Below are 12,488 nucleotides of genomic sequence, written 5' to 3'. Positions count from 1 at the left end.
TTAAAAGTTTGTTGAATCAAGCAATAATTTTTCTGTTATTTAAATTTTTTAAATGATGTCTTCATGGCTTAGACAATTTGTTTCAGAAAAATTTTGTGAAGTTTAGATAATTTTCAGATTTTTGGTTATTTTGTTGTCATTTTGTGATAGTTGTTTCACAAAAAGATCTTATGATGATCAAAAGAGACGCAAATGAAGATATTATAATCTCGCGGTTAATATCTTATAAGTTAAATGCCTTCAAAACTGTGGTTTCCTAAAGTTGTTTATGAAACTTACCTGTTCAGCTTGTATTTAAAGTTATTTTACTCTTATAATTTAGTCTCATTAATAACAGTCGCAATTATTTTTCTAAGTATCTGCAAGACAAACTGTCTACTCTTTTAGTCGAAAACTTTTGTTGACTATGAATTTTGAAAATATTTGTTTTTAATACAAAAAAAGAGATAGATTTTTGAGATCTGCCAATTTTTGTTTCTGTTGAATGTAGCTAAGCATCCCTATATACAATCCGCATCATTTTTCTTTTAAAATACAAATTGCTCTTAATAACGGTGTTGTTTTCCTCAAATGCTCTTTCTTCTTGGAACAATCAGTTTTCATAAAACAAATTTTCGTGATTTTTGCAAACTTGCCACCTTTTTTGTAGGTTTTTGTTATCTTTTCACAGTATCACAATAATGGGCGTCATTTGACTTACAAATTTGGTCAACAGCAAAAAATGCAAACGAAGATTTTTTTGTTTCTATTTTATCAGCTCAATATTTAATTGATTGGGGGGACAGCGTTTTCGTGCATAATTTCTCGTGCAAAGTTTTCATTTTTGCCTGTATTTGTCGTTCTTTTTGTAGCCGTATGACATATCCTGGATAATGAAAGGACTCAGTCGCTGTCTATTGGGGTATAGGACACTCTCGCAATGATTTCATTTGATGCGTAATGTTCCTAATCAGTTCGAATTTTATTCTTTTTTAAAAAAGCAATGTTTTAATAAACTTTAGCCGCTTTTGCTCATTTTTAGTCGACTTGTTGCCACGTCGCAATGAGGAAAAGCCCCATATTTTGTTTCAAAAAGTACCGGTTAATTTTCTTAGTATAAAAATTATCTGTTGCCATTTTGATTTGGTTATTGTTGGTTTTCAAAAAATGGACAAGGAGTTTTGGTCGTAATTAATATTTGTAACTATTTGATTTTTATTGCCGTCTTTTCTTGTAGTCATATTATGGTAGCCACAGGTCTCATAGACCCTCTAGAGTAGATTGTTTTATTGTTTTAGCAGTTCGTTGAACGATATGTTAATATGTTAATTTTTTTTATCTCTTCCTCATTTGGTAGACAATTATGTGAAAAATGTAGATGAGCGGGGTCGGAACTTAATGAGCAAACGCACATTACGGAGCCTCCTTGTTTAAATTTGAGAATCAAAATAAAGCTATCAAAAACCCCAGAGAAAATTTTTGGAAAGCAACTCTTTGAAAATTTTGACAAAGGTATATACATTAAAATTTGCTAACAAAAATTTATAAAACACGGATTCTTTGGAGCAAAGTTTTCTCCGTTCTTGAAATGCACAGACACAAAAATTGGGTTTTGAAAATTTACATATTGAGTTCATATATTTTGGAAACATATATTCCAAACCCTTGTTTTCCTAATCCAGATGATGGTTTTCTGGAATAAAACACAAATTGAAGTTATTAATTACTTTTGAAAAAATTTCCTTGTCCTTGTAATTTCTTTGTCTATGTTGATCAAAATCATTAAATGCGTTCCAAAATTGGGTAAGGTTGACTTATAGACGTTTAGATATGTAGAAAAAGTGAGACAAAGAGGAAAAACGAGATATAGAGAGAGAATTTGAAGAGAGAGAGAGAGAGAGAGAGAGAGAGAGAGAGAGAGAGAGAGAGAGAGAAGAGAGTAAGAGAGAGATATAGTGGGCGGGCTATAGTAAGACAAAATGAAAGCAGGAAAGAAACCAAGAAATGAAAAGAAATAAGGATACCCTTCCATTTTTCCTATCCAATGTTTGTTACTGAGTCCGTCAACAATATTCTAAGATTTTGTTATTTGTAGTGGTCACTGTGTATTTTTTCTCGGCAATTTTTTGCCGAAAAAGTGCCAACTTGGCGAGAAAAGGAAAGAAAGAAAGATACCATTCCATAATTTTTTTTCGATTTTTTACTGAGTCAGTGAAGAGTATTCTAAAATTTCGCTATTTGTAGTGATGACTGTGTATTGTTTCTCGGCAAATTGATGCCTAAAAAAGTGTCAACTTGGCTGTTTTGCCAATTAGGGAGCCGCTTGACCCGAGTATATATAAATGTTTTTAAAAAGTATACGTTTTGCTGTATTGCTAATTGAGAGTCGCTTGACTTGAGCACAATTGTCTAGCAGAAAATGTGTTTTAGATTAAATTAAAAACGAAGTCTGGATTATTGAATAAATTCAAGCTACTTAAATCATTTGTTCACCATAGTAAAAACTGAAAATAATGGAAAGAGTGTTGGAATCTCAGTTTGCTGCGTTTTTCATGGAAATTAAACACATTGATGCTAGAACTTTAGTGCCAACCCAATAACCCTTCGAGTTTAACGCCAGATTAACAGTTCAGGTTATTAAAGTTCTCTTCGTCTTTCTGTTTCTTTAAGCCAAATTTTGATATAAAATAAGTAATCTTTTATTTATTTTTCATATTAATTTAATTTAATTTGGTTTTTTCGTGAATCTCAAGCTCTCATTGGAGTTTTTCTTTTATAATATTTCATTGCTTGCACCACATTATGCAAAATTAGCAACCATGATTTTAAAGCGTTAGAGCATTTTTTATCCAACGACTTCCATTTAGGTAAAACCATCATATGCCAGATATGTCACCATATTCCAAAAATTTGTTACAGCGGGAAAATTTGCCAATTTAAGCGGAAAATGAGGACATTTTACAGAATTTACGTGAATATTTTTCTTTGAAAATGTTCAACACATAAATGCGTGGCCTAATGTTTTGTTACTCTAGATTGGCCAGTTTTTGAAAATTCTCACCGAATCGAGGAATTGAAGGAGAACTGACTGGATTTTAGAGCAAAAGAATATATTTTGATATCCAAGAGGACTTTAAAATGATATCTCAGATTTATGTAAGTCATTTATAGTTCAGATATATCTGACTTCAGACTTTAGATCTTAAGCTTATTACAAGTAATAAAAAGACAAGTATTTTTCCAACTTCGGATGACACGATTACAAACAATTATACAAAAATCAAAGAAAAAATGTGTATAATTCTTCTACGACAGATGATATTGTTTTATTTTTTTTGGAATTTAACTCTATAAATATACAGGCGGAGTTTGCCGAAAGAATTCACGAACAAGATCGCTGCAACATTCTGCTAATAAAGTTCTCGATTCCCTCAAAGAAATTTGAGGAACTCAAAGATATCAGAACAGCATTTACTGGCAATTCAGTGCGTGTATATTTCAAAGATTTATCAGATATATTAGAGAAATAGATGAATTAATTGAAACAATCCGATGAAAGGTAACCATTTTGTGCAGGTAACCGCATAATATATTGTAACTTTACTTACTTTCTCTAATTTTGTAAGATTAAAGTTCATTGAAAGTAAAAAAAAATTGGACCGGCAGAATCTCTTTGAATCAATATTTGTTTTTAAGCAAATATGATTTTGTTGATAATATTCATTGAAATAAATTTCCTCCATCTGTCAGAGGACAGATGTAGCACTAAAACTTTTGATAGCATTTTGAAAGTGAAATGATTTTTTGAGAACAGTCGCAATCGTATCTTCAAATATGTATACATAAAAGTTGAAAATTTTAGCGTTAATATTAAACACGATTAATTAGTGTCAATCATTACTTCATTGTTAAGCTTGGTTGTTAAAATTGGGTTCAAATTCCTTCTCTATCTAACTGTTTTTGGGACCGACCATTTGCGTCTTATACATTTTATAAAGCGTAACACGAGAACACTTATTTTATTGTGGATGCAATAAAACTTATTTTATTGTGGATACAGTTTTTTGTACTTTTCTAAAAAAAAAATCAGAAATATAGTTTTCAAACTCCAGTCAGTACAGAACAGAAATTTAAATTAAGTTATGCGGTTTTCTTTAAAAGAAACAACTAAATGAGAGGGGAAGCCTCTATTAGAACAAAGATTAGTCTCTATTGCAGATAAGTATCCCATAATAGCCATCTTTATTCAAGATAGCCTTTTAGCTTTAGCTCCAGATCTCTGGCTTAAACATAAAAGAATACGACTTGGCAACCTCAGAGCAATTATTGAAAGTTGCATTTCTTCAAACCTCGTTTTGCTTCTGTTCGAATGATTGCAGTTCAAATTTGTTAACATAGCAATGAGTTACGGCAGTTCTGAAACAATGGTTGCATGCATTTTTACGGAGCCGTGCTAAACTTGAGCTGTGTTTGAATTAAGTTTCATTATTTGCTCAAACTTAAACGGGAGGAATTTGATTAATGTTTTGGTAACGTGATTACCAAAAGCACAAATCGGCAAGATTCGTTTTAGTTCAACAATTGTGTTCCAAACATTATGGAGATTTATTGTGTGTTAGTGTTAGCGTGTTTAATTGTTGGTGGGTATTCGTTGGAGATTCTGTTTTTCATGCCATGTTACGGAGGCCACTTTGGGACAATGTCCACTCTCTTAGCTCCCCTCTGCAGAGAAGAGAGTGGCAACAACTGCACTGTGGTGGAGACTGCAAAACTATGTGAGAAGAAACTCAAATCATTTCACGACACCATCAAATTTGACGTCATCAAAAGGGAACTATAGCGCTCCATTGATGCCCATTAAAATTACTTTTTTTCGATTGTTGCTCAGAAGGTGAAAATGCTGTTTATAATTTCTAGTTCTGGAGAAATTCTGGATTTGAGCACCAAACTTGAAACTTAACGAATATCTGGGTCGAGAAATTTTCCGAAAATTACGTAAGAAGTGCGCTGAAATGCGCTTATTTTTCAAAAAGTGTTTAAACAGTAAACCAACAAATAAGGCTTCTGTTTATTTAGGGACGTCGAATTATACTTACCAAGCGGGCTCTTGGTAAATTAATTAGCAAATAAATTTGTTCCCAGGCTGCTGTCCCAGGCGGTGTAAAGGAACCAAGTTCCTTTATATTTTATCTCCCCCACACCCTCATTTTCCCTCCCCCACCTACACTTTCGTCCTCCAGAACCTTTTCATTTCCTGATTTCCATTCCCCCAACCTATTTTCACTGAAGCTTTTTATATGCTGATTTTATTGAAGAAGTCAAAGTGGTTGACATTCACATTCAATATTATTTATAGTTAGGGATTTCCCGTTTTTAACCACAACTTGTGTGCCAATGGAGCGAATTATTATACATAAATAGAGCTTGATTTGCAACCATGGTTGCGACTTTCAGAAATACAAATATTAAAGAAAAGTTGTCTCGGTATGCAAGACTTAGGCCGAATAGCATAAGCAGACGGAAACCATCTCTGTACAGAGAATTCCAGACCAAAGATACCTCGGATCAGACTCAATCTCAATAGAATTACCCAGTGCAGTGGATAATTCTCATGCGCCCAAGTTGCGTGTGATGCGGCTTCTGATCAGATTCGATTGATGATAAAATTGAGTCTAATCAGACCCATGTGCTCTCCAAATATTCCGACCGAATGCTAGCGTTTAAACGTCTTAGCATATCTATAATACATTCGTTTCATGAAAAAAAAGATGAAAAGGTGTCTTGAGCAAAATATTCAGCATAGCATAGTCAGATTCTTAAAAGTCTTAACAAAAAAGACAAAATCTTGAAAAATTTTTCTTTTGCATAACAGTAGTGCAAGTTGGTGACTCACTAGCTGAACTTAGACAGTTGTCAACAAATAAGGTATTTCTCTCAAATCTGCTGATAATCAGACTAACTTGCAATTAACACAAAAAGGAGCACTTAGAATTTAATTACTAAAACCTCGATGGTGTAACGTTGGAAAGTTACACAAAGAACGCAACATTCCATATCGGACTTCAGATCCAATTGGCAAAGTGGTACATCAACCGAAAAAAAAGAAAAAAAACGAATTTAATGTACATCTGATAGGAAACAACTGGCACCAAAGAACACTCGCAGAATGTGAACAATTTAGTGAATGGAAAAACTACCAACAGTTCCCTGTAAATTCAAAATATTCTGTTCACGTTTATTCTCAAATGAAAAAAAAATCAATTCCAATCATGCGATAAATAAAATTGGAACAATTGTTCCAATAAATAAAATTGGAACAATTCCAATCATGCAAAAAAACAATAATTTAAAAAATAACAATTTCCAAACGGTTTGTGTGCACATTGGTGCAGTGCACTATAATACAAAACTACAATTAAAGCGAGAATCCAATTCTGCCAAAAGGCACAGTTTTTCAGATTGAGCAGAAGCAGATTGTGCTGCCACTGCCGACAAAGCCCTTTTTACTGAATCTTCTCTCCTTTTACTGCTATTTACCGTTTTCTTCTCTTCTTCTCCTTCACTTCACTGACTTTATTTTTTGTTACCTACCCCTACTCATAAATAACCGTTAGCAACTACAGTGGCGGCTAGACAGAGATACGCAACGACTAGAAAAACCAATCACAAAAAAACCATTGAAAACTAACAACGGTGTCTGAAGTTGCTCAGTATTCATGATATAGTACAGAGTTATTTTCAATAGTTCAGTGAACGTAACGTTTCAAAAATTTTTGAAACTTCTCTTGTTTTAGACTTGAATGTTGACTGTTGTGCGTGAATTTCGATTAATTGCTGATAATAAGACTACATTGCGTTCTTGATGTTTCATGGTCCATGAAGTTTTCGTGAGAGCTCAACTTGTGTAAGAGGAAACTCTTCTGAAACGATTCTCTCGAGTATTAATATTGTAAAACGTGCTTGGTTCACTTATCTTTGTAATTTTCCTGGTTGTTGAGATTTGTTCCTGGCGACAGACTCATATGCAGAAAAATTAGCGAAGCTAACATTTCCTTTGACGCAAATTAACAAAAAGGACAAAAAATGTCAAATTATGTTGATTCTTTTGTCGACTTAACGTTTTTCTCAGCTCAAGGTACATCAAAATTTAGCACATAACCAGGCCGTTAAATAGTTCAAGTTTATTGCCATTATCCAAAGACAAACGATCAATTGCTTACTTCTAAACTTTAAAGTCATCAATCTGAAAAATGACTCGACCTTTTCATAAAAAAGCTTTCTTCGTATTTGCGTGTAATGCGTGCTAGAAGATAAATAGGATAATTCAATTAATCGGCTAAAAGCGTGTAAGATAAATAACTATCGTAGTTTTTCTGGCTATATAATTCTCTGAATATCTGAATATTTTATATATGAATATATATCAAATCAGGATTCAAATCTGTGGCTGATTTTCCCATCTTGGAAATAGCTAAGAAAATTTAATCTGAACAACTGAAATCAAGTTTACCAAACTTGCAAAAAAATGCGGATTATTTGGTCATTCAGTCTCTATATTTGGTCCCTAAGTATCAATTTTGTCTCAGAACGCAAGTTTCTAATAAGTCGATTGATTAGAATTCTCTTAAAGGAATTTAATTGCGCCGTTTGACCATCTCAACAAATTTAAATGAATTGAAAATTAAAAGTTAATCCGAAAAAAGTTCAAGGCTACCCGGTCGATAGTTCCTCGGTATATATGTTCACAAAAATACGGGCTAATTCTACCTATAGGGACGTGGAACTTCAAAAGAGGGAAATTTCGTTGTGATTTTATAGAAGTATTTTGTACAAACTAAGGCACACCAAGGCTGAGGTTTAGGATCAAAATAGCAGAAAAATCTCAGGGTTTAATGATATTTGGGGTTAAGACTTTTTGCGCTCTAGGGGTGAGACAGACCAGCTATTGTTGTGACCCCGATCGAGGGCAGATTCCGCTCAGTTCATTTTGAACACGTCTGATCAGAGTTCAGCTCCGTCTGTAGATTAACCTGGTATGTCTTAAAAATTTATTAAACCCACTTCCCCCCCCCCCTGCGTTCCTCCCTCACTACCTCACTCCTTCTTTATCCCATTCCCCCTTCTCACAATCAAACCTTAGCATCAAAATTATTGAAGTTCTCACGGCTCCCGGATTTTTTTTCGTCACGCCATTTTTTTTTGATATCGACAACTGAATTGGGAGGCCAAAATTTCATTAGTTCCTTTTTAAAGCCACGGATTGCCAGATGAATATTCGCTCAAGGGAAATCTTGACTTTCTTCTTCACATTTGCGACATTTTAACCGAAATCTACGAGTTTTCATACAATGAGCTGTCCAGAATACTTGGAGAAAATCCGGGCAAGTATGACCTCCTTATAGCCGACAGTTCAGCAACCTTGGCCACTTTAGTCGCAGCCGAGAGATTCAACATTCCGACTATCATCCAGAGTCCGGGTCTGCCTGGAGGTACCGATTGCATCCAGGACAAATGGCCAATCACGATGTTTGAACTGTTCCTTATGAAACCTTTCGGGAAAAAATGCTGGAGTTATATCAACGACAAGAGAGCCGAGCTCAAATTACCCGAATTGGATTTTCAGGGCGAATTTATGCTTACTGAGTATTCGGACAGATTTCCGATGGTCATCCCGATGTCGCCCTCTTTTTACCCAAAGCCCCACCCAAATGTTGATCACATTTACCTCGGTGGTCTGCGAAATGTGGAAAACCTTCCCGAACTGAGCCCGGAATTGATAGCCTGGATGAACAGAAATGATAAACAAATTGTTTACATCTCTCTCGGAACCCATTCAGTTTTGGACGAAACTGAACTGAAAGATTTCGTCGACAATTTGAAATCACAGAGCAAATATCGATTTATTTGGTCCCTCGGAATCGGGTTGGAAAACATGGCCAAGTCTTTGGGAATATTTTCCGTAGACAACGATATGGTTTACTTGAGTGACTTTTTACCTCAATATACGCTTTTAGGTCACCCAAAGGTCAAGCTGTACGTTTCCCACTGTGGTTTGGGGTCAATGGTTGACCTAATCGCTCGGAAAATTCCTGGCGTGTTTGTTCCTCAATTTAGTGACCAGTTTTCAAACGCTGCAAAACTTGAAAGTCTTTCACTGGGTGTATCTCTCAAAGAGTTCAAGTACGATCAACTTTTAGAAGCGATTGAGAAAGTTTTTGCGAACTATAAAATGCACAAATCGAATTTGGAACGATTGCAGAAAGAGTTTCTAAAATACGAAAACTATGACAAAATCAACGAGTTTGCGAATAAAATTGCGGCTAGAAAACAAATTTCAGTTCAGTATGATCTGCCTTATGAAGTGAATTGTTCAAGATTTCACGCCGGGTGGAAAGTTGTGCAGGGGTTAGTTGTTATTCTTGGGCTTCTATCGCTGATAATCGTGAGCAAGATTGTTGTGAAAATTGCTGGATTACAGCAAAAGAAGGAAAAGTCGAAGACTAATTGAGACAATGAACACAAAGTTTGTGCTTAGTCACAATGAAATTACGCTGTTCTGACGAGCAAAAATATCAGTCTTATACAGCCTAAATATTCCTAGATATAATTTACAAAAAGAACTAGATACTATGCGTTTCGAACAAAATAAGTTATAAATAATTTATAATATGCTAGAAATAGATTTTCAAGAAGTCAAATAATTTTCCATAAAACAGATGACTCCGTTCAAAACTGATGGAAAAACTAGTCGGTTCAACCCGCAACAAATTGTTAGATAGAGAATTGTTGTAATTCGTAAACTTTTTTGAACTAATCTTTCTAAATCGACATATAAACGATTAATTATATTGTCTTAACTGAATTAAGTTTCCTAGAACTTCGTATATACAGGAGAATTCAAAGACAACATTTTTCACATCAGAACCGTAACAACTGTTGATCGATTTATTACGGCTTTGTTGCTTAAGATAAAACTAAGATCTTTTCCAATTTCCTTTCATAATTGCTTTTTTCACAACCAATAGCTTCGACAAAGCAAATAGACTAATTACTAACATTAAACTTCAGTGTTGATATTTTATAAAGAGAAAAGTTACCCGTGATTTCTGAAGAACGTGATCAGAAATCGGAATTCAGATTTTGGTTTAATAACTAGTTACGATACAGACCTCATCAGAGGACAAAGTATTAAATACTGCCTTGTGTGAAATGAAGTCGCATAACACAAAACGTCTGACTACAACTGTTTTGAAAGTTTCCCCAGTTGATTTGAAAAAAAAACTTTTCAATAGTGTTGCACATTTCAATAGTGTTGTGCAATTTTAAACCTAATAAATAAACCGTACGATCGTCTTTACTATCATTTTCAATAAAATTTTTTGGATAACGATATGAAAAATTACTGCAAGTGAATCGATCTCAATAACTTTGATGTTCAATAGTATCGTTTTGTAACAAAAACATCTACTATCCAGTTTATTTAAGGTAGCGTTTTTATATTCAAAAATTCGAATATTCCTCTTAGTCCAAATTTTAGGCGAGCTAAACACGAGTTAAACTACTTTTATCTCCGTGCATTTTTGCAACGGAGAGAGCAAAAAATGTAAGTTCACGGGGAAACAGACATGCGTGGTACAAACTTCCGCTAGTTGTTGACCTGATAAATCTTTGAAAATTATAAATCTGAACAACCCGATTCTTTTTAAATAAAAGTTAATGACTAACAACAAGGGGCTCGGTAATGCGCGATTTCACATAAGGTTCCGACCCCGCTCATCCACAATTTTTTGACATAATTCTCCAGCAAATGAAGAACAGATAGAAAAACCCAAAAATTCAAGTAATTTTCAAAAAAATTGTTGTACGAATGAAACGATAGCTTCCAAAGCAAATAACTTAGTGGAGTAGAAAATGATGCTTTAAATTATTGAGACTTGCCAATATTAAGAAAGCGAGTCAAGACGAACAGCAAAATCTAACAACAACAACAAACATTAATTACATCAAAAACTTTATGTCCGCTTTAAAAAACCAAACTTAATAACAAAGTCATAATATAGTCCGAAAAAACTAAAACTAAACAAAATAACCTGTAATTGGCCAGAAAAGATATGGGACCAGTCCATAATAAAGCTTGGTAACAGTTAGACAATAAAGAACAAAAACAGTAAAGTTGATAAATTCGCTTATAATTATTAAAAACAAATAAATTCGAAGAAATGAAAACCATTCGAAATCAACTAAAATATCACATAAGTTTACAATTACCAATGCCACTATAGAAGAGGATTAACCACTGTCGGTATTTCATTGTTTATGCTGTTACAAAATGAACAACAAATAGACAACAAACAAAAAATCAATTAAAATTGGCCAGAAAACGCTTTCGAAGCTGTAAAGCAAAAATTTGGTACCCAAATTATGTTCGATTTCCCCTTCTCCAAACACTGATAATTTATTATGTGACATCTCCTTAATGAGACTAATTAACAAGTAGAAAAAAGGAAAAAAAAGTCAAAATTAACTAACACTTGTTTTTTTTCGAAAAAATAATCATTTCCAGAGACATGAAAGCCATTAATTACAAAATTAAATAATTAAATAGGTTCGTTAATTTCTTCCACAGGAAGCCCCTGAGAATCGCAAATATCCAGATTGTGTCTTACTTTTAAAAAAAGAACGTCAAGTATGACAAAAATCAAAAATTAAATTACTTTTTTTTTGTGAAAAACCTGTGTCGATGCCAGTAAAGGCCTAACGAATTCTTTAAAAACATACGTTTTTGACAACCTCTTTTGACAACAATAAAGTCAAATTGGGATTGTAATTAACGAGACTAGGTAACAAACAGACAAAAAAAGGAACCAAATTGCGAAATTAATGTTTTTTTTTTAAAATTGGGGAAAACGATTGTTTTCAAAGTCATGAAAGCCATCAGCTATACACCAATATCAGATTATTGGCTCTTTTTTTCTTCCATGAACAACAATGAGACAGGGTCCTTGTACAGGATATTTCATACAACTAAAAAGACAAAGTCAGAACGACAGATAAAAACAAGATTAAAAAGTTCAATTAAATTCTTCGAGAACGTAGTGTCGATGCCATTAAAACCGTAATCTAAATCTTTAAGGATTTTGATATTATCAATTGTGATTTATTTTGATAGCCAATAATGTGATATATGAACTGTCATGAACGTGATAATACGACAAATTTTAATGGGCAAAAAGCTAAAAAATTAAAAAAAAAATGTAAAATCTAGATGTACCAAAGCCAGAAACCCATAAATTAAGGCGTAAAACCTCATTAAAGATTAAATTTGAAATCAGTAGAACAGAGAATGATTCTTCCATTGCTGACACAAAGCTACAAAATGACAAAGTAAGAAAAAAATGGAGGCAAAATTCAAAAAGCCATTTTTTATCGACTTTATAAACTTTTAAAAATCAAATATTTTTAAAAGTCAAAACGACCATAAGCTTTCAAGTAAAAAATTAGAAACAATA

At 33.5% G+C, this 12,488-nt stretch overlaps 1 protein-coding gene across 1 annotated transcript; it reads left to right on the top strand.

Moving 5' to 3' along the window:
* The first annotated feature begins 4,370 nt into the window (after positions 1 to 4,370).
* Positions 4,371 to 9,680, top strand: LOC142339782 (UDP-glucuronosyltransferase 1A6-like). Its single transcript, XM_075390041.1, has 2 exons — positions 4,371 to 4,805; positions 8,229 to 9,680. The coding sequence occupies exons 1-2, from the start codon at positions 4,577 to 4,579 to the stop codon at positions 9,485 to 9,487; spliced, it is 1,488 nt and encodes a 495-aa protein (XP_075246156.1). The 5' UTR covers positions 4,371 to 4,576; the 3' UTR covers positions 9,488 to 9,680.
* Positions 9,681 to 12,488: the final 2,808 nt, after the last annotated feature.

Source organism: Convolutriloba macropyga, chromosome 5, assembly GCF_964194025.1.
Source record: "Convolutriloba macropyga chromosome 5, txConMacr16.3, whole genome shotgun sequence".
In the NCBI taxonomy this organism is placed as follows: Eukaryota; Metazoa; Xenacoelomorpha; order Acoela; family Convolutidae; genus Convolutriloba; species Convolutriloba macropyga.
Note: the sequence above shows the minus strand (reverse complement) of the source record. Positions and strands in the feature narration are given on the sequence as shown.

Excerpts from the sequence above, each read along its gene's own strand:
- LOC142339782 (XM_075390041.1), top strand. The coding sequence starts at position 4,577 with ATGGAGATTTATTGTGTGTTAGTGTTAGCGTGTTTAATTGTTGGTGGG. Across the intron at positions 4,806-8,228 it reads CATCAAATTTGACGTCATCA|AAAGCCACGGATTGCCAGAT; the intron begins AAAGGGAACTAT and ends TAGTTCCTTTTT.